The sequence below is a fragment of the Salminus brasiliensis genome, chromosome 12, assembly GCF_030463535.1.
Source record: "Salminus brasiliensis chromosome 12, fSalBra1.hap2, whole genome shotgun sequence".
NCBI lineage: Eukaryota > Metazoa > Chordata > Actinopteri > Characiformes > Bryconidae > Salminus > Salminus brasiliensis.
The window spans coordinates 39,867,624-39,894,352 of record NC_132889.1 but is presented as its reverse complement, the minus strand read 5'-3'; the positions used below and the strand labels follow the sequence as shown (position 1 = coordinate 39,894,352).

At 45.0% G+C, this 26,729-nt stretch overlaps 2 protein-coding genes across 2 annotated transcripts in view; both read left to right on the top strand.

Moving 5' to 3' along the window:
• itga3a (integrin, alpha 3a) overlaps positions 1-2,274 on the top strand; it is a 37,661-nt gene extending 35,387 nt beyond the window's left edge. Inside the window, exons 25-26 of the mRNA XM_072693956.1 lie at positions 1,068-1,216; positions 2,183-2,274. Coding sequence (XP_072550057.1) covers positions 1,068-1,199 — 132 coding nt within the window. The 3' untranslated portion in view covers positions 1,200-1,216; positions 2,183-2,274. The remainder of the gene's footprint in view (positions 1-1,067; positions 1,217-2,182) is intronic.
• A 1,794-nt stretch (positions 2,275-4,068) lies between these two features.
• Positions 4,069-26,729, top strand: part of ca10b (carbonic anhydrase Xb) — a 40,406-nt gene continuing 17,745 nt past the window's right edge. The window contains exons 1-3 of the mRNA XM_072693955.1: positions 4,069-4,335; positions 7,880-7,954; positions 21,516-21,682. Coding sequence (XP_072550056.1) covers positions 4,278-4,335; positions 7,880-7,954; positions 21,516-21,682 — 300 coding nt within the window. The 5' untranslated portion in view covers positions 4,069-4,277. The remainder of the gene's footprint in view (positions 4,336-7,879; positions 7,955-21,515; positions 21,683-26,729) is intronic.

The following is a 26,729-nucleotide window of genomic DNA, read 5'->3' as shown; positions in this document are numbered from 1 at the left end:
AGTGTGTGTGATTGGCTGTGTGTGAATCCTCAGTGTGTGTGATTGGCTGTGTGTGAATCCTCAGTGTGTGATTGGCTGTGTGTGAATGCTCAGTGTGTGTGATTGGCTGTGTGTGAATGCTCAGTGTGTGTGATTGGCTGTGTGTGAATCCTCAGTGTGTGATTGGCTGTGTGTGAATCCTCAGTGTGTGTGATTGGCTGTGTGTGAATCCTCAGTGTGTGTGATTGGCTGTGTGTGAATCCTCAGTGTGTGATTGGCTGTGTGTGAATCCTCAGTGTGTGTGATTGGCTGTGTGTGAATCCTCAGTGTGTGTGATTGGCTGTGTGTGAATCCTCAGTGTGTGTGATTGACTGTGTGTGAATCCTCAGTGTGTGATTGGCTGTGTGTGAATCCTCAGTGTGTGATTGGCTGTGTGTGAATCCTCAGTGTGTGATTGGCCGTGTGTGAATCCACAGTGTGTGTGATTGGCCGTGTGTGAATCCTCAGTGTGTGTGATTGGCTGTGTGTGAATCCTCAGTGTGTGTGATTGGCCGTGTGTGAATCCTCAGTGTGTGTGATTGGCCGTGTGTGAATCCTCAGTGTGTGATTGGCCGTGTGTGAATCCTCAGTGTGTGTGATTGGCCGTGTGTGAATCCTCAGTGTGTGATTGGCCGTGTGTGAATCCTCAGTGTGTGTGATTGGCTGTGTGTGAATCCTCAGTGTGTGTGATTGGCCGTGTGTGAATCCTCAGTGTGTGTGATTGGCTGTGTGTGAATCCTCAGTGTGTGATTGGCCGTGTGTGAATCCTCAGTGTGTGTGATTGGCTGTGTGTGAATTCTCAGTGTGTGTGATTGGCTGTGTGTGAATCCTCAGTGTGTGTGATTGACTGTGTGTGAATCCTCAGTGTGTGTGATTGGCTGTGTGTGAATCCTCAGTGTGTGTGATTGGCCGTGTGTGAATCCTCAGTGTGTGATTGGCTGTGTGTGAATCCTCAGTGTGTGTGATTGGCCGTGTGTGAATCCTCAGTGTGTGTGATTGGCCGTGTGTGAATCCTCAGTGTGTGTGATTTGCCGTGTGTGAATCCTCAGTGTGGGTTTTTCCGGAGGGCGAGCACTCGGGAGCTGTATGAGGCGAAGTCTCAGAAGGCGGAGATGAAGGTGCAGCCATCTGAGACTGACCAGCTGACGGAGGAGGACTCAGGATGGAGTGTGTTCAGCTGAGTGTTTAGGAACTCTTGGTAAACAGAGTGCTCTCTCTCTCTCTCTCTCTCTCTCAACCGTCCGTCGTATTCTAGAATTTTCCTCCTTCAGGCTTTATAGAAAAGAGTTGAAGCTGAAGAACTGTTCTAAACTCTCTGTCTAAGACTAACACATGTTCCTTTCCCACAGTGCATTGCAGCATTCCTCCTCTCTCTCCCTCTCCCTTTCTTTCTATCTGTAGGCCGAGTTTACAGATCTATAAACGCTGTTCTACTGCCATGAATGCTGTTCTATAAACACTGATCTCTAAATGCTGATCTATAAGCGCTGTTCTATAAATGCTGATTTCTCAAAACACAGATCTAAAAATGCTGTTCTATAAACACTGGTCTCTAAGCGCTGTTCTTTAAATGCTGATCTATATGCATTGTTCTATAAACACTGATCTCTAAATGCTGTTCTCTAAATGCTGATCTCTAAATGCTGATCTAAGAAGCTGCTCTATAAACGCTGATCTTAAAAAAGCTGTTCTTTAAATGCTGATCTATATGCATTGTTCTATAAGCACTGATTTCTAAATGCTGATTTCTAAACACTGATCTCTAAATGCTGGTGTCTAAATGCTGATCTATAAGCCTGTTCTATAAACACTGATCTCTAAATGCTGATCTATAAGCCTGTTTTATAAATGCTGATCTTTAAACACTGATCTAAAAATTCTGATCTTTAAATGCTGATTTATAAATGCTGTTCTATAAGCGCTGTTCTATAAATGCTGGTATCTAAATGCTGATCTATAGGCGCTGTTTTAGAAATGCTGTTCTATAAACACTGATCTATGAATTCCTATTTGTTCTATAAAAAACTCAAACTGTTCCTCAGTTTTTATGTATGTTGTCTCTTAGTTTCCCTTTTCTTCTGCTGTTCTAATGTCTTCTGTTTCTGTGTGTGTGTGTGTGTGTGTTTTGTTTGTGTGTGTGTGTGTGTGTATTTATGTATTTCAGTGTGGCTTCTTCAGACGAACTGTTTATTTTAGGAAAATGCCAAAACACTGTGGCGTGCGAATGTGTAAAGAGGAGCGCTACAGCCTTAGCCAGGGTTCCCTCATTCAGAATAGCAAAAAGCCCTGGATCACCAACTGGACTGAGATTCAACTATACAACTGACCAAATCAAAGTTCACAGGATCTGCTGAGTCTTCAAGGTCCTTTGCATCCACTGAGCCCACTGGTTCCTTGGAGTCTTTGAACATGGTGGACACTGTGGTTGCTTTTGATGTTGTGGATGCTGTGGGATGCTGGGGATGCTGTAGACATAGTGGACACTGTGGACCTGGTGGACACTGTGGATGCTGTGGACACTGTGGATGCTGTGGACACTGTGGACCTGGTGGACACTGTGGACCTGGTGGACACTGTGGACGCTGTGGACCTGGTGGACACTGTGAATCCTGGTGGACTGACCGTTGTGACTGGGAAATTAATTGTAATAAAAGTAATTGTACTGGACCTGATTTACATACTGTTATGGTTGGTGAGTGTGTGTGTGTGTGTGTGTGTGTGTGTGTTAATCCACCGGGGGCAGCACTGAACACAGTATCGCCTCCTTGTCTTACGTGTAAAATGTGGTTTACTAGCGATTGTTGATCTTGCTGCTCCTCAGCAGTGGAGGCGAATCCAGGTTCAAAAAATATAAATCCACCCCAGGATTTTATTCCACCTGACTGGGTTAGCTCTGCAGAACAGCATTCTGGAGTGTGTTTTTCCTTTCTGGACCTGGACCTCTGCTCCCCAGTGGTCACTGGAGTCCAGCTGGAGTCCTTGCTGTCAAGTCAAGTCAAGTCAAATTTATTTGTATAGCTTTTTACAACTGTTGTCATCACAAAGCAGCTTTACATAATTAGTACTTAATAAAGAACAGAGACAGAGAAGAAAGAAGGAATAACATGAAGCGTCGAAGACCCCCGTGAGCAGCCAACGGCGACAGTGGCAAGGAAAAACTCCCTCAGAGCTGGAGGAAGAAACCTTGGGAGGAACCAAGACTCACAAGGGGGACCCATCCTCCTCTGGCCAGACTGTTTTAAACATTAATGATAAAAATTACCAAAGCAGATACAACAGAAATTTGATAGTGGTGGTCCCGGTTCCTCTTGGGGGATCTGGCTGTAAAGCATCACTGCTGTTCTCTGATCTGGTGAAGATGTATTTAGATGTTTGTAAGAGAGATGACGTCGAAAATTCGTTATTATTCCTTTTTCCTGAAAATAAACAGTTTTAGTGGTTAATTTTTTATATTTGAGAGATTTTGTAAAGGTTTCACACATTTCCGCTTTGATCTGATTGATGTGTTTTTTCCTCTTTGTTTTTCTAAACTGATGATCTGTCCTCTGACTTCAAATAAACCCAAAGACTCTGATCAGATCTCACCTGTTTATTTATCACACATGCCCTTTAGCCCACCACCACCACCACCACAACACCAGTCAAAAAAGTCATAGTACAAACAAAACAATTCAAACTGGACACTGAATAATTTATAGTAGAATACATCATAACAGATACTGAATCATTCATAGTGGATAGAATTACAGAGTAATGAGGCTCAACATCAATAACTGAGTGTTTTTTTCTACTCTAGTGTGTCTGGAGGATCAGCGCCCTCTGCTGGCTCTGTCTGCTCTTTTCTCTGAGTGAGAGAGAGAGAGAGAGGGAGAGAGAGAGGGAGAGAGAGAGAGGGAGAGGGAGAGAGAGAGAGAGAGAGAGAGAGAGAGACAGAGAGAGACTGAGAGAGAGAGAGAGGGAGAGAGAGAGGGAGAGAGAGAGAGGGAGAGAGAGAGAGAGAGAGAGAGAGAGGGGGGGGGGAGGGAGGGAGAGGTTGTGTGGTGGTGTTAAGCTCAGTGTGTGTGTAAGATAAGCTTCACTGTGTGTAAGGCGCAGCTGTGGTGTGAGTGTGTGAGTGTACATTAGGGAATGTGAGCTGCTCGGTCTGTCCGGTCCGGATGGGCAGCAGCAGGCTGGACAAAACTCATCTTCATCATCGTCATCCTCCTCCTCCTTCATCCTACTGTCGGAACGTGGTGCTGTGATGGACTGAGCGGACGATGCAGCTCTTCTGCGAGATCTTCCTCATTCTCCACGTCACCATCATCAGCTCTGAGGGTAGGTCTGAGTTGATTTGTTCTGCACTCCTGCTGGACTCTGCTGGACTCTGGGGGTCAGGAGAGGTTGTGGTCCTCGGAGCTGCAGACTCTGATTCTCATTCACATCATAGCTGAAACTTCCAGCCTCACTTCGGCTCCAACAGCAGAACACACTCCGCTGCACTGCCAGTATGTAAAGTTAATCTAGAGATATGTAGAAGTTCTGTTTTTTATCTGTACTGATTCTGACTGAACACTCTCTGCTGTGACCGTTCAGCTTCATCTGGAGATTAAATTCATGTGTTTCTGTATTTCTTGGCCCCAAGAACAGATCTGCTGCACTGAGGTCAGTGAGTGGTCTGTATGGGCTACATGTAGTGGGGGTCTGTGCTGGACAGTGAGTGGTCTGTATGGGCTACATGTAGTGGGGGTCTGTGCTGGGCAGTGAGTGGTCTGTATGGGCTACATGTAGTGGGGGGATGTGCTGGTCAGTGAGTGGTCTGTATGGACTACATGTAGTGGGGGTCTGTGCTGGGCAGTGAGTGGTCTGTATGGGTTACATGTAGTGGGGGGATGTGCTGGTCAGTGAGTGGTCTGTATGGACTACATGTAGTGGGGTCTGTGCTGGACAGTGAGTGGTCTGTATGGGCTACATGTAGTGGGGGGATGTGCTGGTCAGTGAGTGGTCTGTATGGACTACATGTAGTGGGGTCTGTGCTGGGCAGTGAGTGGTCTGTATGGGCTACATGTAGTGGGGGGATGTGCTGGTCAGTGAGTGGTCTGTATGGACTACATGTAGTGGGGGTCTGTGCTGGACAGTGAGTGGTCTGTATGGGTTACATGTAGTGGGGGTCTGTGCTGGGCAGTGAGTGGTCTGTATGGGCTATATGTAGTGGGGGTCTGTGCTGGGCAGTGAGTGGTCTGTATGGGCTACATGTAGTGGGGGTCTGTGCTGGACAGTGAGTGGTCTGTATGGGCTACATGTAGTGGGGGTCTGTGCTGGGCAGTGAGTGGTCTGTATGGGCTACATGTAGTGGGGGTCTGTGCTGGACAGTGAGTGGTCTGTATGGGTTACATGTAGTGGGGGTCTGTGCTGGACAGTGAGTGTTCTGTATGGGTTACATGTAGTGGGGGTCTGTGCTGGGCAGTGAGTGGTCTGTATGGGCTACATGTAGTGGGGGTCTGTGCTGGGCAGTGAGTGGTCTGTATGGACTACATGTAGTGGGGGGATGTGCTGGTCAGTGAGTGGTCTGTATGGGCTACATGTAGTGGGGGTCTGTGCTGGGCAGTGAGTGGTCTGTATGGGCTACATGTAGTGGGGGTCTGTGCTGGGCAGTGAGTGGTCTGTATGGGCTACATGTAGTGGGGGTCTGTGCTGGGCAGTGAGTGGTCTGTATGGGCTACATGTAGTGGGGGTCTGTGCTGGGCAGTGAGTGGTCTGTATGGGCTACATGTAGTGGGGGTCTTTGTTGGGCAGTGAGTGGTCTGTATGGGCTACATGTAGTGGGGGTCTGTGCTGGGCAGTGAGTGGTCTGTATGGGCTATATGTAGTGGGGGTCTGTGCTGGGCAGTGAGTGGTCTGTATGGGCTACATGTAGTGGGGGTCTGTGCTGGGCAGTGAGGGGTCAGTTTGGAATCAGTTTGTGGTCTGCGTGTGTGTTTGTGTGTAAGTGTGTGAGTATGTGTGTTTGTGAGTGTGTGTTTAAGTGTGTGTTTGTGTGTGTGTGTGTAAATGTATGTCAGTGTGTGTGTAAGTGATTGTGTGTGTGTGTGAGTGTGTGTGTGTGTGTGTGTGTGTGTGAATGTGTGTGTATGTAGTTGTGTAAGTGTGTTTGTGTGTGTGTGTGTATGTGTGTGTGTGAGAGAGAGAGAGAGAGAGAGAGAGAGAGAGATTTAGCATTCTGTTTGTTGTGGTCAGTTGTGGCCGGCAGATCAAAGTGTGTATTTTTGGGGGGATTTTTGATGGAATGATGCAAGCGGGAGCCGGAGGTGAGCAGAATGGTGATGTAATAAAAACGGAATGAAATAAAATCCCGGCTCTGGAGCCTCTGACCTACTTTTCCGGCGCTGGAGATCCATAATGCATCTGGCTTCATTTCATCCAGCCAATTAGGATGCATGGGCCGAGTGAAGCTTTAATTACACCGCACTGCTTCACACTGCCATGCTGCTAACTGCTAACTGCTAACTGCTAACTGAGGCCTGTATATTTACATTTACATTTATGGCGTTTAGCTGACGCTCTTATCCAGAGCGACTTACAAAGGATACTCATATTACAGAGGCCGGTGTAGTGTTAGGAGTCTTGCCCAAGGACTCTTATTGGTGTAGCACAGCATAGTCACCCAGACCGGGAATCGAACCCCAGTCTCCCACATGGTGTGGTAGCTCATTGGCAGGTAGTGGTGTTATCTGTTGCGCCACACCAACCAACACATATATATATGTATATATATACTCAATTCACTTTACCCAACCACCCACACATCCCATCACCCACACCCCCAACCACCCACACATCCCATCACCCACACCCCAACCACCCACACATCCCATCACCCACACCCCCAACCACCCACACCCCCATCACCCACACCCCCAACCACCCACACATCCCATCACCCACACCCCCAACCACCCACACCCCCATCACCCACACCCCCAACCACCCACACATCCCATCACCCACACCCCCAACCACCCACACCCCCATCACCCACACCCCCAACCACCCACACATCCCATCACCCACACCCCCAACCACCCACATATCCCATCACCCACACCCCAACCACCCACACCCCCATCACCCACACCCCCAACCACCCACACATCCCATCACCCCACCCCCAACCACCCACACCCCCATCACCCACACCCCCAACCACCCACACATCCCATCACCCCACCCCCAACCACCCACACCCCTAACCACCCACACTCCAACCACCCACACATCCCATCACCCCACCCCCATCACCCACACCCCCAACCACCCACACATCCCATCACCCACACCCCCAACCACCCACACATCCCATCACCCACACCCCTAACCACCCACACCCCAACCACCCTCACATCCCATCACCCACACCCCCAACCACCCATCCCATCACCCACACCCCAACCACCCACACATCCCATCACCCACACATCCCATCACCCACACCCCCAATCACCCACACATCCCATCACCTGCACCCCCACTCACCCACACTCCCCATCACCTGCACCCCCAACCACCCACACTCCCCATCACCTGCACCCCCAACCACCCGCACTCCCCATCACCTGCACCCCCACTCACCCACACTCCCCATCACCTGCACCCCCAACCACCCACACTCCCCATCCCCCCACCCTCACTCTACATTAGCCTTGTATCTCCTGTGCTATTTGGTGGTAGTTCCAGCACTAACAGTGAAGAAGCAGCGGGTGTATCTTGGCTGATTGAAGGAATTTAGACGTATTTTTGTTGAACTGTTGCTTTAGAAAAGCTCTGCTTGGTGTTTAGGAGTGTTAATGATGTTCTCATGATTTCTCTCCTGTTTCTCCTGCAGCTCAGCCCGTCTCCCCCAGGCTTCATGACGGCTGGTGGGCTTACAAAGACGCAGTGCAGGGAACCTTCATCCCAGGTAGGATAGAGAGAGAGCTAGACATAGCGAGAGAGAGAGAGAGTGAGGGGGGTTGTAATAACAGAGCTGTGTGTAAATCAGAGGCTTTTTCACTTATAATTTATAGTTGTTTATAATTTAGCACTTTCGTGCTCTCACGCTCTCACTGCTCGCGCCGCTCTCACTAAATGAATGTTTTAAATTTATCCACACATGAAACTCACATGCACTCCTCTCACAAACCTTCTGATGATCTTTTCACGGCAGCTTATAAAGAGCTTCATGTTTATTTGATTAAATTAATCCACACACACACACATACACACACACACACACACACACACACACAGGCACACACAGCCATTAGCATAGTTATATAAGAGCTGCATTCATTTAATGAGTCTGTGGTGTTCCAGGGTGGAGCTGTGCATTCAGTAGTGGTGGGGGAGGAGCGGGCCGATGAAGATGAGCCCACCTCCTTCCTCTAAATCACCCCCAACACAGATATTAACCCAACCCTGCCTTACATAAGCTAGCTCATAACTCAGGTTCTCACATTCCGAGTTGCTTTAATCTCATTGTTGTTGTTGTTGTTGTTGTTGTATCTTCACCTTCATAACAGCATCAGTCCTCCGAGCTGTATTCCCTCGGGGCCCACAAGAAACAGGTGGAGTGTCACCATGAGATTCAGTGTAGAGTCAGGATGGGAACTGGGAACAGTGTAGGAACAGAACTGGGAGTCTGTCACGGCTCCATGATCAGAGGAGAGTTCATCAGCTTCCTGTCCAGTCACTGCTCTCTGCACTGTGTACACCCTGTCACACACTCTCATACTATCACATACTAGACCAGCTTGGAAGTGTGATGTGTGTGTAATAGTGCGTGTGATGGTGTGTGTGATGTGTGTGTAATAGTGTGTGTGATGGTGTGTGTGATGTGTGTGTAATAGTGTGTGTGATGGTGTGTGTGATAGTGTGTGTGATGTGTGTGTAATAGTTTGTGTGATGTGTGTAATAGTGTGTGTGAGGGTGTGTGTGATGTGTGTGTAATAGTGTGATGTGTGTGTAAGAGTGTGTGTGTGAGGGTGTGTGTAATAGTGTGTGTGATGTGAGGGTGTGTAATAGTGTGTGTGAGGGTGTGTGTGATGTGTGTGAGGGTGTGTGATGGTGTGTAACAGTGTGTGTGAGGGTGTGTGTGTGTAATAGTGTGTGTGAGGGTGTGTGATGTGTGTGTAATAGTGTGTGTGAGGGTGTGTCTTAGTGTGTGTGCTGTGTGTGTAATAGTGTGATGTGTGTGTAAGAGTGTGTGTGTGAGGGTGTGTGCAATAGTGTGTGTGATGTGAGGTGTAATAGTGTGTGAGGGTGTGTAATAGTGTGTGTGAGGGTGTGTGTGATGTGTGTGTGAGGGTGTGTGATGGTGTGTAACAGTGTGTGTGAGGGTGTGTGTGTGTGTAATAGTGTGTGTGATGTGTGTGTAATAGTGTGTGTGAGGGTGTGTCTTAGTGTGTGTGATGTGTGTGTAATAGTGTAATGTGTGTGTAAGAGTGTGTGTGTGAGGGTGTGTGTAATAGTGTGTGTGATGTGAGGTGTAATAGTGTGTGAGGGTGTGTAATAGTGTGTGTGAGGGTGTGTGTGATGTGTGTGTGAGGGTGTGTGTAATGGTGTGTGATGGTGTGTCTTAGTGTGTGTGATATGTGTGTAATAGTGTGATGTGTGTGTAAGAGTGTGTGTGTGATAGTAAGTGTGGTGTGTGTGTAATAGTGTGTGATGTGTGTAGCAGTGTGTGTGTGATGTGTGTGTTATAGTGTGTGTGATGGTGTGTGCGATGTATGTGTAATAGTTTGTGTGATGTGTGTAATAGTGTGTGTGAGGGTGTGTGTGAGAGTGTGTAATAGTGTGTGTGAGGGTGTGTGTGAGAGTGTGTAATAGTGTGTGTGAGGGTGTGTGTGAGGGTGTGTAATAGTGTGTATGAGGGTGTGTAATAGTGTGTGTGAGGGTGTGTAATAGTGTGTGTGAGGGTGTGTGTGAGGGTGTGTAATAGTGTGTGTGAGGGTGTGTGTGAGAGTGTGTAATAGTGTGTGTGAGGGTGTGTGTGAGGGTGTGTAATAGTGTGTATGAGGGTGTGTAATAGTGTGTGTGAGGGTGTGTAATAGTGTGTGTGAGGGTGTGTGTGAGAGTGTGTAATAGTGTGTATGAGGGTGTGTAATAGTGTGTGTGAGGGTGTGTAATAGTGTGTGTGAGGGTGTCAAGTCAAGTCAAGTCAAATTTATTTGTATAGCGCTTTTTACAACTGTTGTCGTCACAAAGCAGCTTTACATAATTATTACTTAATAAAGAACAGAGACAGAGAAGAAAGAAGAAATAACATGAAGCGTCAAAGACCCCCGTGAGCAAGCCAACGGCGACAGTGGCAAGGAAAAACTCCCTCAGAGCTGGAGGAAGAAACCTTGGGAGGAACCAAGACTCACAAGGGGGACCCATCCTCCTCTGGCCAGACTGTTTTAAACATTAATGATAAAAATTACCAAACCAGGTACAACAGAAAGTTAATAGTTGTGATATTAATAGTGTCAGACAGGCACGAGTCCATCTAGGTTTCAGCACGGCCACCAAACAGGCAGCAGCGGCTGGCGGGTGAGCCATGGGTGGTGGCGGGTTGGGGGGGACCCGCTGGCTGGACTGGTAGGTGGCAGCTGGTTAGATGCAGGTAGAGGGGACCTCAGCGGGCAATCTTCCTGCAGATCGGGCTGGGTGGCCATTTACTCGGGGAAGGTAAAGAGAGAGAAGTTAGTTCTAAGAGGAATTTTATGGAGTGCAGAGAATGTTGATCATCAGCATCTGGGTATGTCTGATGACTCCGGCAGGTCTGATTATCACAGCATAATTAAAAGGAGAGAGCCAGAAGGTAACACGGACACGGGCGTACCCTGAGAACACCAGCATCTATCTGCTCCACCGTCAACAAACCTGAGTGATCGCGTGTAAGCAGCGAGACGACAGCTCCAGCATCTCAGAGTACTACAATTCCCTGGGTCCGCGAACCCCTGGACCTGCAGCCCTTATCTAAGAAACATTAATTACCAAAAGCTAAACTAAACATATAAGTTTTCAGTTTAGATTTAAAGACTGAGACTGTGTCTGAGTCCCGAACATTATCTGGAAGGTTATTCCAGAGCTGGGGGGCTTTATAGGAAAAGGCTCTTCCCCCTGCTGAGGTTTTCAGAATTTTGGGAACGCGTAAGAGGCCAGCACCCTGAGATCTAAGTAGTCTTGATGGTTCGTAATATACTATAAGATCCTGCAGGTACTCAGGAGCGAGGCCATGTAGGGCTTTATATGTTAATAAAAGAATTTTGTATTCAATACGGAATTTAACTGGGAGCCAATGAAGTGCTGATAGAACTGGACTGATATGGTCAAATTTTCTAGTTTTAGTAAGGACCCTGGCTGCAGCATTTTGCACCAGCTGAAGTTTATTGAGGTTCCTGCTGGAACAACCTGACAGTAACGCATTACAGTAATCTAGCCTTGAGGTAATAAAAGCATGTACTAGCTTTTCTGCGTCTTGTAGTGATAAGGAGTTTCTTAGTTTGGAGATGTTCCTAAGCTGCATAAAGGCTGTTCTACTAATATTAGCTATATGTTGCTCAAATGATAAATCTGAGTCGAATGTGACGCCAAGATTTTTAGCTGCTAAACCAGGAATGATGGGAGAATCTGCCAAGTCTAACATTAAGTCTGATAGTTTATTTCTAGAGTCTTTTGGACCTAAAAGGAGAACTTCGGTTTTGTCACTGTTAAGGAGAAGGAAGTTATGTGACATCCAGAGTTTTATATCCTTTACACAGTCCTCCATTTTCTGTAGTCTAAATTTATCGTCAGGTTTGGCTGATATATAGAGCTGTGTGTCATCTGCATAGAAGTGGAAATTAACGCCATGTCTGCTTATAACTGAGCCCAGTGGTAACATGTATAATGTAAATAATAGTGGTCCTAAAATTGAGCCTTGCGGAACTCCATATCTTACTTCTGTGTAGTTTGAAGATAAATCATTTATCTTTACAAATTGGAAGCGTCCCGTTAGATATGACTGGAACCATGATAGGGCTGTCCCTGTGATTCCAACCATTTTCTCTAATCTTTCTAGTAATATAGAATGATCTATTGTATCAAAGGCTGCACTAAGGTCTAGTAGGACTAATAAAGATACGTAGCCTTGATCAGAGGCAAGAAGGAGATCATTCGTAATCTTCACTAGGGCTGTCTCTGTGCTGTGATTGAGTCTAAATCCAGACTGGAATTTCTCATACATGTCATTTTTACTCAGGTATAAGCAGAGTTGTTGGGCCACAGCTTTTTCTAATATCTTAGATACGAATGTTAAGTTTGAGATGGGTCTATAATTAGATAATACGCTAGGATCAAGATTTGGTTTTTTGATTAAAGGTTTTATAACTGCTATTTTAAGGGTTTGGGGTACATGCCCAAGGCTAAGGGATGAATTTACAATTGTTAAAAGAGGTCCGATTATAATTGGGAGAATTTCTTTTAGCAATTTAGAGGGAATCGGGTCGAGTGTACATGTTGTACAATTAGCTGAGGATATAATTTTTTCTAGTTCTGGCTGTGGAAGTGGGTAGAAGGCTTCCAGCCTTTGTTCTACAACTAAGTTTTGTTCTAAAGCAACTACATCGGGTGACGGCCATGTTTGATTTAATAAGCAGGGTTGGATTTGTTGTCTAATATTTTCTATTTTATTATTAAAATAGTCCATAAAAACATGACTAGTTAAAGATGTTGGGATCTGGGGTTGAGTATCTGCCTGGCTTTTAGTAAGTTTAGAGATCTCATTAAAAAGAACTCTGGGATTGTTTTTGTTTTTCTCGATCAGCGAGGCCAGATACGCTGAGCGAGCTTTAATGAGTGCCTTTCTATACTGACTAAGGCTGTCCTTCCACGCAGAGTGGAACACCTCTAGTTTGGTCGTCCGCCATTTACGCTCTAGTTTCCGCACTGTTTGTTTTAAGGTACGAGTTTGATCACTGTACCACGGTGCAAGCCTTTTTTGCCTCATCATTTTATTTTTGAACGGTGCTACTTTGTCTAAGGTTGATCGGAGGGTATTCTCTAGATCGTTTGTTAATTTGACGAGCTCCGTTTGGTCTGACGGAGTGTAAGCTAAGGTCGATAGGGGTGGGAGATTTTTAGTAAACTGTACAGTTGTCATTGGTGTTATTGTGCGTTTTAGGCAGTGTTGGGGAGAAGAATTTACATTTTGCCTTAGATGTAGCTCAAAGGAGATTAGATACACCCTCATACACACTATTACACACCCTCACACACACTATTACACACTCTCACACACACCCTCACACACACTATTACACACCCTCACACACACTATTACACACCCTGTGTGTGAGGGTGTGTAATAGTGTGTATGAGGGTGTGTAATAGTGTGTGTGAGGGTGTGTAATAGTGTGTGTGAGGGTGTGTGTGAGAGTGTGTAATAGTGTGTGTGAGGGTGTGTGTGAGGGTGTGTAATAGTGTGTATGAGGGTGTGTAATAGTGTGTGTGAGGGTGTGTAATAGTGTGTGTGAGGGTGTGTGTGAGGGTGTGTAATAGTGTGTATGAGGGTGTGTAACAGTGTGTGTGAGGGTGTGTAATAGTGTGTGTGAGGGTGTGTGTGAGAGTGTGTAATAGTGTGTGTGAGGGTGTGTGTGAGGGTGTGTAATAGTGTGTATGAGGGTGTGTAATAGTGTGTGTGAGGGTGTGTAATAGTGTGTGTGAGGGTGTGTGTGAGGGTGTGTAATAGTGTGTATGAGGGTGTGTAATAGTGTGTGTGAGGGTGTGTAATAGTGTGTGTGAGGGTGTGTAATAGTGTGTGTGAGGGTGTGTGTGAGGGTGTGTAATAGTGTGTATGAGGGTGTGTAATAGTGTGTGTGAGGGTGTGTAATAGTGTGTGTGAGGGTGTGTGTGAGAGTGTGTAATAGTGTGTGTGAGGGTGTGTGTGAGGGTGTGTAATAGTGTGTATCAGGGTGTGTAATAGTGTGTGTGAGGGTGTGTAATAGTGTGTGTGAGGGTGTGTGTGAGAGTGTGTAATAGTGTGTGTGAGGGTGTGTAATAGTGTGTATGAGGGTGTGTAACAGTGTGTGTGAGGGTGTGTAATAGTGTGTGTGAGGGTGTGTGTGAGAGTGTGTAATAGTGTGTGTAATAGTGTGTATGAGGGTGTGTAATAGTGTGTGTGAGGGTGTGTAATAGTGTGTGTGAGGGTGTGTGTGAGAGTGTGTAATAGTGTGTGTAATAGTGTGTATGAGGGTGTGTAATAGTGTGTGTGAGGGTGTGTAATAGTGTGTGTGAGGGTGTGTGTGAGAGTGTGTAATAGTGTGTGTAATAGTGTGTATGAGGGTGTGTAATAGTGTGTGTGAGGGTGTGTAATAGTGTGTGTGAGGGTGTGTGTGATGTGTGTATGCTGTTCTGGTAAGAATCTCATCCATGTGAATTAAATGATCTTTTTTTAGCCAATCAGATTACACAGGAGAGATGGTTCCGCTGACCGCTGTGTGTGTGTGTGTGTGTGTATGTGTGTGTGTGTGTGTATGTGTATGTGTGTGTGTGTGTGTGTGTGTGTGTGTGTGTGTGTAAATCCTCTCTCAGTATAAACACTCCGCTCTAATTAAAGAAAGAAATCATGGCTTTTGTTGTGAATGCTGAGGCGAGACGAGCGTGTCAGAACCGAGCGCTGTGTTCTCCTCTGTTCTCCTCAGTGCTGTAATGGGATTGTAGCAGCGTTTAATAGAACACTCCGTTTATATAAGAGTTACAGCTCAGTTCAGAAGTACACTATCTGTCCATAAGTATATGGACACCCCAGTTCAGCAGCTTTAAGGAATCTGACACAGGTGTTCACACACAGCTGTATAATCTCCATTGAAAAGCACTGACTCTCTGGAGCAGCCATGATCACATGACTCTAAGGTCGCCATGCCTATTGCCAGGTGTGGGCTAGAGGGGTATAAAGCAGTATTGAGCTGTAGAGCAGTGGAACTGTGGGATTCTCTGGAGTGATTAAGGCTCCATCTGGTACCTTAGGTATGAGATCAATCAAATCTCCCTCACAGCAATGTTCCAACATCTAGGGTAAGCCTTCCCAGAAAAGAAGATACTGTTACAGCAAAGGGGGACAAACTCCCTAATACCCCTCATTTAAAGAAGAACAAAAAAAAAAAAAAAAAAAAAAAAATCAAAATCAAATTTTATTTGTCACATACATAGTCATACACAGTATAACTTGCAGTGAAATGCTTTTTTGACAGTCTGCTCACATCAAGCTATACAATAAAAATCTACATTTAAACTTAACTAAACCTTAACTTAATGAAGTAAAGTGCAAAAGTGCAAAAGAAAAATAAAATAAAAATGAAGAAAATAAAAATAGAATAAGTTACATTTAAGTTAAAGAATAGAATATAAAAATGAAAATATAGAAATATAAGCAAAAAAAAGTACAGAATACAAATATACAAATATATATACAGAGATGAAATAGTGCGTGTCTGTGTGTGTGTGTGTGTGTGTATATATACATACATATACATATGTACATATTTGTATGTGTGAGTTAAAAGAAATATTTTCATTGTTGTCCGTAGTGTGTTTTCCGTGAGCCATGGTTGTGTATTGTAGTGAGTGAGGGTCCAGTTTGTGTATGTAGATACTTTAATTTAGTGTCCTAGTCCCTGTCCCCATTCAGGGCACGGATGGCTTGTGGAAAGAAGCTCCTCCTCATTCTCTCTGTGTGAGCCTTCAGGGTTCTTAAGCGTTTCCCCGAGGGCAACAGAGAAAACAGTCCATTGTTGGGATGACTGGGGTCCTTCACAATCTTCTTGGCCTTGGTCCAACACCGCTTCTTGTAGATGGACTGCAGGTCAGGAAACTCCATCCTAGTGATTCGCTCTGCTGAACGTCTCACTCGTCGTAGCGCTTGCCTGTCCTGCTTGGTGCTGTTCCCAAACCAGACTGTGATGTTCCCCGTGAGGATGCTCTCGATGGTGCAGGAGTAGAAGGATCGTAGTACCTTGGAGGGCAGTCTGAAGTCCCTCAGTCGTCTCAGGTGGTATAGGCGCTGACGAGCCTTCTTCGTTATGGTGTTGATGTGGCAACTCCATGACAGGTCCTGAGAGATGGTCACTCCAAGGTATTTGAAGCTTCCTACCCTATCCACCGCCGTTCCACTGATGTGGACAGGTTGGTAGCTCCTCTGCTGTTTCCTGCTAAAGTCCACAATCAGCTCCTTCGTTTTGCTGGCATTTAGCTGGAGATTATTATCCTGGCACCAGTTCTCCAGGGTTCTAATCTCTTCCAGGTAGGCCTTCTCGTTATTTCCTGAGATCAGGCCCACCACAACTGTGTCGTCAGCAAACTTAATGATGTTGGTGGAGTTGGCTGGAAGTGGCTTTGCAGTCTGAGGTGTACAGCGAGTACAGCAGAGGGCTAAGGACACAGCCCTGAGGGGCTCCGGTACTGAGGGTGAGGGTGGGTGAGACATGCTTGCCTACCCGAACAGCTTGTGGTCTGTTAGTCAGGAAGTTGGAGATCCAGTCACAGATGGATGGGTGGAGACCTAGATCTTCCAGCTTTGTGGTGAGTCTTGAGGGAATAATAGTGTTAAATGCTGAACTGTAGTCCACAAACAGCATTTTAACATAATTACCCCTCCCAGCATCCAGATGTGTCATCGATGTGTGGAGAAGGTGAGCGATGGCATCATCTGTGGAACGGTTTGGACGGTATGCAAACTGAAACGGGTCCAGGGTGTCGGGCAGCGTGGATGTGATGAAGTCTCTCACCAGCTTCTCGAAGCACTTCATCACGACTGATGTGAGGGCGACTGGGCGGTAGTCGTTGAGGCAGGCTGGCTGTGGTTTCTTCGGGACAGGAACGATGATGGACTGTTTGAAGCACGATGGAACAATCCCCTGCGTCAGTGAGAGATTGAAGATGTCCGTGAATACCGGGGCTAGCTGATCTGCACAGGCTTTTAGGACTCGACCACAGATGCCATCGGGTCCCGCAGCCTTCCTGGTATTCACTCTTCTGAACACCCGCCGTACATCTCTCTCTGTGATGGTGAAGGCTCTTTGTTCTCTGACGTGCTCCTCTATATCAGCTGTGCCGGTGTCACTGTAGTTAACGTTGCCGGCTGCAGCATCAATTCGAGCATAAAAGGTGTTTAGCTCGTTCGCCAGAGATAAGTCTGCACTTCCCAGTCCACAGGGTGGGCTCCTATAGTCCGTTATTGTTCTCAGTCCCTGCCACAGGCTCCTAGAGTCGTTTTGCTGGAACTGGGACTCTAGTTTCCTCCCGTAGCGCTGCTTCGCCTCCTTTACCGCCTTCCTTACTCCATATGACGCAGACTTGTATTCCTGCATATCTCCGCTGATCAGTCCCGTGTTGTAGGCAGCAGTGTGGGCATTCAGAGCCTCCCGGATGCTTTTATCCACCCAGGGCTTCTGATTGGGAAATGTTTTGATTGTAGATTTCTGGACGGTGTCGTCCGCTACTTTCCCGATAAAACCCACGACCGCTTCCGTAAACATGTTGACGTCATCGGAGCTGCGCCGGAACATGTCCCAGTCCGCGTCATCAAGAGCGTCCTGCAGCGTGGCCACTGATTGGTCCGTCCAGCGCTCGACCTCTCTCACCACCGGAAGCTCTTGCTTCAGCCTTTGTTTATATTTTGGTAGGAGAAAGATGGCGGCGTGGTCTGACTTTCCAAACGGTGGTACTGACTGCGCTTTGTAGCTGTCTTTGTGTGTGGTGTAGCAGTGATCTAAAGTCCGGTGGCCCCGGGTGGGGCAGGTGATGTGTTGGTGAAAGTTCTCTGCCACACTTTTGAGGTTGGCGTTGTTAAAATCCCCAACAACAGTGAGTGCAGCGTCCTTATGGTGGGTTTGGATCTGTGGAGGAGCAAGTGTCCACATACATTTGACCATGTAGTGTACACTCTTGTAAAGCTATGTTTTAGATCTCCCCTGCTGCCTGTAACCAGACACTAAAGCTTTTTCCCACTGTAGTCTGTACTGATATTATTACTGATGATTGTTTTGATTAACAGCAAAATCAAGCTCTTATCTTTTTGATGGTTCTTATAGAACACATTCACAGCCTATCTAGAACCTCCAGAGGGACTAGAGTAATGTTTAACTCATGATTTCACCCTCTGTACATCAATACAACTGTTGCTGGTTAATCTGAGGTGAAGTGGAGTAATGTGGAGTGGACAGAAGGAGTACAGTGCAGTGATATAGAGTGATTTTGAGTGAGTAGAGTGAGTGAGTAAAGTGGAGTGATGTAGAGTGAGAAGAGTGGAGTGAGCAGAGTGAGTGATGTGAGTAGAGTAGAGTAGAGTGGAGTGATGTAGAGTGAGTAGAGTAGAGTGAGTGAATACAGTGCAGTGATATAGAGTGATGTTGAGTGAGTAGAGTGAGTAAAGTGGCATGAGTAGAGTGAGTAGAGTGGAGTGAGCAGAGGGGAGTGGGTAGAGTGGAGAGATGTGGAGTAAGTAGAGTGAGTGAATAATGTGGAGTGAGTAGAGTGGAGTCATGTAGAGTGGGGTGATGTAGAGTGGTGTGATGTGTAGTGAGTGATGTGGAGTGAGTAGAGTAGAGTGGAGTGATGTAGAGTGAGTAGAGTAGAGTGAGTGAGTACAGTGCAGTGATATAGAGTGATGTTGAGTGAGTAGAGTGAGTAAAATGGCGTGAGTAGAGTGAGTAGAGTGGAGTGAGCAGAGGGGAGTGGGTAGAGTGGAGAGATGTGGAGTAAGTAGAGTGAGTGAATAATGTGGAGTGAGTAGAGTGGAGTCATGTAGAGTGGGGTGATGTAGAGTGGTGTGATGTGGAGTGAGTGATGTGGAGTGAGTAGAGTGATGTGGAGTAAATGATGTGGAGTGAGTAGAGTGAGTGAGTGATGTAGAGTGGAATGATGTGGAGTGAGTGGAGTGAGTGAGTGATGTAGAGTGAGTGGAGTGATGTGGAGTGAGTTTAGTGAGTGAATGATGTGGAGTGAGTGAGTAGAGTGAAGTGAATATAGTGGAGTGATGTGGAATGATGTAGAGTAAGTAGAGTAGAGTGATGTGGAGTGAGTGGAGTGATATGAACAGTAGCTGGATTACTGGGAGGTTTCAGCTTTATTTTGGGAATCACAGATGAATGTAGGTCAGTGAACAGAAACAGCTGAAAAATGTAAGGACTGTTTAAACCTGTACAGGACACTCCCTCACTCCCACACTGCCTCACTCCCTCACTCCCACACTGCCTCACTCCCTCTACTCTATGCTATGTCGTTGTTATGGTCTTTATTATTATTACTGTTATTGTTATTAGTATGGTTGTTGTTGACTGTGGTAAAGGTAAGATTGGGCTGTTTGATGGGAGTTTTAGGAGAAAAAGGTAAAGCAAACACCAGCTGACCCTCAGAATGACCTGCAGGCTGGACTGAGAGTCAGCTAATTAGAGTCAGAAATTTCAGCACCAGACAGATACAATCAGAAACACTGGGTAACTGAACAGCCAGCGCTGACAGCACACAGGGAAAACTCCCACACCTCCTCTTTCAGCGCCTCCTGCAGGACAGATCAACGCAGACAAAGGAAATACGACACCCTGGCTGTCAGAACTATCAGTTATTCTCCATGTGTTTAGTTCTAAGCAGAATTAGAAAGAAGTCATGATGAACAGACCAATAGAAATGCTCCAAAATCTTTCCACATCAGCTTCCTTTGAAAGTTAGGAGGATTGTCTTCCTCCTGTAAAGCTCCTGTTTCAGAGACATCAAACAAGTAGATCATTTACACTCACAGCACCAACTGGTGCAGTTTAATTCAGTTTAATTCAGTTTAATTCACTCTCAGCTTCTGTCTCAGAGACCTTCACCTCCCCCCACTGATGTAATTCTAAACGGAGTCAGGATTTCACTGTCCATCTGCTGCATCTGGCCACAGCTGCTCACCTCCCCTACCACTGCTGCTAAATGACAGGGAATTTCCTACTGTACGCCATCAGCCCATAGTCAGCCCACCATCAGCCAACCAGCACCCCAACACTAGCCCAGCATCAGCCAACCAGCACCCCAACACTAGCCCACCATCAGCCAACCAGCACCCCACAACGAGCCCAGCATCAGCCAACCAGCACCCCAACACTAGCCCAGCATCAGCCAACCAGCACCCCAACACTAGCCCAGCATCAGCCAACCAGCACCCCAACACTAGCCCACCATCAACCAACTAGCACCCCAACACTAGCCCAGCATCAGCCAACCAGCACCCCACAACGAGCCCACCATCAACCAACTAGCACCCCAACACTAGCCCAGCATCAGCCAACCAGCACCCCAACACTAGCCCAGCATCAGCCAACCAGCACCCCAACACTAGCCCAGCATCAGCCAACCAGCACCCCAACACTAGCCCACCATCAACCAACCAGCACCCCAACACTAGTCCAGCATCAGCCAACCAGCACCCCAACACTAGCCCAGCATCAGCCAACCAGCACCCCAACACTAGCCCACCATCAACCAACTAGCACCCCAACACTAGCCCAGCATCAGCCAACCAGCACCCCACAACGAGCCCACCATCAACCAACTAGCACCCCAACACTAGCCCAGCATCAGCCAACCAGCACCCCAACACTAGCCCACCATCAGCCAACCAGCACCCCAACACTAGCCCAGCATCAGCCAACCAGCACCCCAACACTAGCCCACCATCAGCCAACCAGCACCCCAACACTAGCCCACCATCAGCCAACCAGCACCCCAACACTAGCCCAGCATCAGCCAACCAGCACCCCAACACTAGCCCACCATCAGCCAACCAGCACCCCAACACTAGCCCACCATCAGCCAACCAGCACCCCAACACTAGCCCACCATCAGCCAACTAGCACCCCAACACTAGCCCACCATCAGTCTGTGTTAGACTCTAGGGAGAGGTTTGCAGAGGTGTGTGAGCAGCTGGTGTTTCTCGTTCTAAGGAGGAACTTGGCTGAAGGCTGACGGCAGCTGATGATCCAGATCTCAGGGATTTAAAGCTCAATAAAAACGACGTCACAGATTTAGAGGAATATTCCAGTCTCTCTCTCTCTGTCTCTCTCTGTCTCTCTCTCTCTGTCTCTCTCTCTCTCTCTCTCTGTCTCTCTCTCTCTCTCTGTCTCTCTGTCTCTCTCTCTCTCTCTCTCTCTCTCTCTCTGTCTCTCTCTCTGTCTCTCTCTGTCTCTCTCTCTCTGTCTCTCTGTCTCTCTCTGTGTCTCTCTCTGTCTCTCTCTCTCTGTCTCTCTCTGTCTCTCTCTCTCTCTCTGTCTCTCTGTCTCTCTCTCTCTCTCTCTGTCTCTCTCTCTGTCTCTCTCTGTCTCTCTCTCCCTCTCTCTCTCTTTATCTCTCTCTCTCTCTCTCTCTTTAGAGAATGTTCTAGAACATTAGAACATTAAGCTGATTAAGCATAAATAAATAAGAATAAATAAGTAAGTGTGTGTGTGTGTGTGTGTGTGTGTGTGTGTGTGTGTGTGTGTGTGGGGCAGTGCCATCATTTTGGGGACTGGTGAACACGGCGTGGAACCTGTGCTCTGTCGGAAGGAGACAGTCTCCGGTTAACATTGAGACCCGGCGGCTCATCTTCGACCCCTACCTGACCCCGATACGCCTCAACACTGGAGGGAAAAAGGTAGAACACTGCAAAGCATGCTGGGTAAAACACAGCAAGTAATGTTTTTTACACTATATATTACACTAACACTGTATATAACACTATATATATAACACTAACATTGTATATAACACTATATCTAACACTGACATTGTATATAACACTATATACAACACTAACATTATATATAATACTAACGCAGTATATAACACTATATATAACACTAACACTGTATATAACACTATATATATAACACTAACATTGTATATAACACTATATATAACACTGACATTGTATATAACACTATATATAACACTAACATTATATATAACACTAATGCAGTATATAACACTATATATAACACTAACACTGTATATAACACTATATATATATATAACACTAACATTGTATATAACACTATATATAACACTAACATTATATAACATTATATATTACACTGACACTGTATGTAGACACTAAATATAACATTATATATAACACTAACAGTATATAACTGATGAAGGTATCTTTGAACTATTAGTCTGTTCTAACTAGCTGAGGTTTTTCTTGAGTAAATAGCAAAGCACTTAAATGTAAATGTAAATAACACTATATAACACTGACAGTATATAACACTATATATAACGTTGACACTATATAAAATTATATATTACACTGACACTGTATACTTTATATATATACTTATATACTAACATTATATATAACACTATATATAAAACACTAACACAATATATAACACTATATATATATATATCACTAACACTATATAACACTATATATAACACTAATACAGTATATAACACTATACATGTGTGCATAAAGTCATAATTAGCTAACTTTAGCTAACAAGCATAGGAAGCATATAGGCCACCAATTAGCCAATTGGAGCAATGAGGCTAAAGGTAGCTCCATATCCGTCGTCCTTACTGGACATCTTTCCGTTCCACCTTAAATGGTCGTTAGTTCCATTCAGAGAATAAGGAGCTGATTTCGGACTGGTCTCTCCTCAGAGCGTGTGGAGAGCACTCGTGTGGTTTTTGAGCAACTCTATGAGCTTTATTACAGTGTTTCTAGACTGTTTGACTATGTGTTATAGACTGTGTTATAAAGTAATTTATAGACTGTTATAGAGTGTGTTATAGACTGTGTTATAAAGTAATTTATAGACTGTTATAGAGTGTGTTATAGACTGTTATAAAGTAATTTATAGACTGTTATAGAGTGTGTTATAGACTGTGTTATAAAGTAATTTATAGACTGTTATAGAGTGTGTTATAGACTGTTATAAAGTAATTTATAGACTGTTATAGAGTGTGTTATAGACTGTGTTATAAAATAATTTATAGACTGTTATAGAGTGTGTTATAGACTGTGTTATAAAGTCATTTATAGACTGTTATAGAGTGTGTTATAGACTGTGTTATGGAGTGTATTTTAGACCGTTATGGAGTGTGTTACAGACTGTATTATAGAGTGTGTAATAGACTGCGTTATAGAGGTTATAAAGCAGAGTAAAGCTTTACGTGGGCGGGGTCACAGGGAGTGGGGAGTTAACTCCTGATTTAAAGTCTGCTGCATGATTAATGCTGCTGTGCATCTGCTGAGGAGATTAGACTACACACCATCTGTGCAGACGGCTGAGGGTACACACACACACACACACACACACACAAGAAGAAACACAGTTATGAACAAACCCTCTGAGAGAATCATAACTCTCTATTGAGCTCAGAGTGAGTCAACAGAATCACAGCTAACTGTAGAATGAATCAGTTCAATACAAAGCTCACAGTGAATCAGTTATGTATGAATCTATTCTTATTGAATCAGATGTGCATGCAGGCATCCGTTGGGTATGAATCTCAGGGTGAATCAGTTATGTATGAAGGTCAGAGTGAATCAGTAATATTTAAAGAGCAGAGTGAATCAGTTGTGTATGAATCAGTTATGTATGACACTCACATTACAGCCGTAGTTATAGACAGTATAAAACCTCGTGAATCAATGGTAAAGTCGAGCCACTCAGAGACTCATCAGAGGACGAGATTAATCTGTCAGTCAATCACATGATCAGTCAATCAATCAATCAGTTAGTCAATCAATCTCAAGTAGTCAGTGTCTGTATGTCGGTCAGAATGGTTATCTCTCTTTTTGTCGGTGTAGGGTTGTTTATGGATGTCAGTGTATGCGTGTGTGTGTGTGTGTGTGTGTCTCAAGAGGTTACTGATGGAAATGTTAAAGAGACCCAGTTACATTTATGTATGAGTTAAAGCTAAGCAGATTATGATGATGATGATGATGATGATGGTCTTTATGGGCAGATTTCTATTTCAGGTGAATTTTAATTTACAGGTTATTCCTCGTCCCAGCAGTGTAAACAGCCTCACTGGTTTTAATGGGAATGTTGTGGTTTTATGGTGCACCAGTAACAACACTTCAACACTGAACTGAAGACCAGTCTCAAATGAACTGGTTTAACTGGTTTAACCTCAAATAAACAAATACTTAATAAAATCAAAAATCCCAGATCTCAGACCGCTCAGATCTCCTGCCCTGTTTACTGTTTACTGAGCTGCAGTGAAGCGGTGGAATTAATGAGCTCTCTAAAAGGAAAACAGACTTTCTGAAGCTTTATGAAAGGATTTGACCAGACCATGAACAGACCATAATACACAATGTCTTAATCAGTGTCTCTAATCATCTGTTAATGGCTGTTAATAATTACATAATATTTACTTATGCATTAATAAATGCTTTCTATGATTAACCATTTATTTACTGATGTAGAAAAATTACTAGATTTACATTTTTGTAATAATTACACTTCCCAATAATTTAACTCAAATATCATGTTAACACCCAATACTCACAAATACAAAAACGTATAACTTACTTATTTTAACATAAATGAATATTAGTATAATATATTTATTTTGATAATCATTAAATAATAATAATAATGCTTCATATTAAGTATTTACCTTTAGAAAAAAAACATTTAAAAAATTGTTTTTAATCTTTAAAATTTCACTTCCTCTTTTTAGAGATGATTATTGAACTCGGATTCTTTTAATGATTGTCACGCCGCGTCGCGCAGGACTGCATGAGACTCTTTTTGGGACAGGACTCTTATGTTGACACTTTGGTTGGTTTCTGCCTTCACGGTTTTGTTCTGTCTTTGTCTTTGTGTTTTGGTTCACGTTTGGTTAATGTGTTTCACCTGTGGCTGACGTATTTAAGGAGGGCTAGCGCCAGCAGCCAGTGCCGAGGATTAACGGCCCCTGGTTCAGTTAACCTCAGTGTAACTCAAGACGGTGTCCAGGGTTTTATCTGATGCACCGTGGTTCAGCGTGGGTCCATTGGGGTTTGCCGATAGCCTTATATCTTAGAGGCTATCCTACTTAGCTTTAGAGAACCGGCTTAGCTACCGCTTGGCTCAGACTCTCAGCTCTCTGGAGTCTACTCTTCAGCAGGTTCCGGAGGGGCTCGTTTAGGGGACTTAGCCTAGCTCCCTTAGCGGCCTCTGGCTCAGAGACAGGCTCTAAGTATCCCCGGTGCTTAGGGGAGTTAGCCCTCTCTCAGGTTCGGTTCTGTCGTTCAGGTTCGGTAGTGGTTCCCTCAGCTCTGGAGTCACGTCAGTCCGGAAGCGCCTGACTAGCGGTTTTGTGTTTTCACCCCGTTTCACCCAGGCAGGGCCTGATGGTTTGGGTTAGCGTTATCTCCAGCTCAGTCCTCTCCCTGGCTCGCTAGCCTGGCCCTCGTCTCGTGTCAGCCTCAGGTGTGCTCTTTTGTTTTGCTCTGTTCTGTTGTCACAGTGTTGTCCCAGGTTAACTGTTGTTGTTTTGTTGTTTTGTTGTCCCAGGTTAACTGTTGTTGTTTTGTTGTCCCTGGTTAACTGTTGTTGTTTTATTGTTTTGTTGTCCCAGGTTAACTGTTGTTGTTTTGTTGTCCCTGGTTAACTGTTGTTGTTTTGTTGTCCCTGGTTAACTGTTGTTGTTTTGTTGTTTTGTTGTCCCTGGTTAACTGTTGTTGTTTTGTTGTCCCTGGTTAACTGTTGTTTTGTTGTCCCTGGTTAACTGTTGTTGTTTTGTTGTTCCTGGTTAACTGTTGTTGTTTTGTTGTCCCTGGTTAACTGTTGTTTTGTTGTCCCTGGTTAACTGTTGTTGTTTTGTTGTTTTGTTGTCCCTGGTTAACTGTTGTTGTTTTGTTGTCCCTGGTTAACTGTTGTTGTTTTGTTGTTTTGTTGTCCCTGGTTAACTGTTGTTGTTTTGTTGTTTTGTTGTCCCTGGTTAACTGTTGTTGTTTTGTTGTCCCTGGTTAACTGTTGTTGTTTTGTTGTCCCAGGTTAACTGTTGTTGTTTTGTTGTCCCTGGTTAACTGTTGTTGTTTTGTTGTCCCTGGTTAACTGTTGTTGTTTTGTTGTTTTGTTGTCCCTGGTTAACTGTTGTTGTTTTGTTGTTTTGTTGTCCCAGGTTAACTGTTGTTGTTTTGTTGTCCCAGGTTAACTGTTGTTGTTTTGTTGTCCCTGGTTAACTGTTGTTGTTTTGTTGTCCCTGGTTAACTGTTGTTGTTTTGTTGTTTTGTTGTCCCTGGTTAACTGTTGTTGTTTTGTTGTTCCTGGTTAACTGTTGTTGTTTTGTTGTCCCTGGTTAACTGTTGTTTTGTTGTCCCTGGTTAACTGTTGTTGTTTTGTTGTCCCAGGTTAACTGTTGTTGTTTTGTTGTCCCTGGTTAACTGTTGTTGTTTTGTTGTCCCTGGTTAACTGTTGTTGTTTTGTTGTCCCTGGTTAACTGTTGTTGTTTTGTTGTTCCTGGTTAACTGTTGTTGTTTTGTTGTCCCTGGTTAACTGTTGTTGTTTTGTTGTCCCTGGTTAACTGTTGTTGTTTTGTTGTCCCTGGTTAACTGTTGTTGTTTTATTGTTTTGTTGTCCCAGGTTAACTGTTGTTGTTTTGTTGTCCCTGGTTAACTGTTGTTGTTTTGTTGTCCCTGGTTAACTGTTGTTTTGTTGTCCCTGGTTAACTGTTGGTTGTTTTGTTGTCCCTGGTTAACTGTTGTTGTTTTGTTGTCC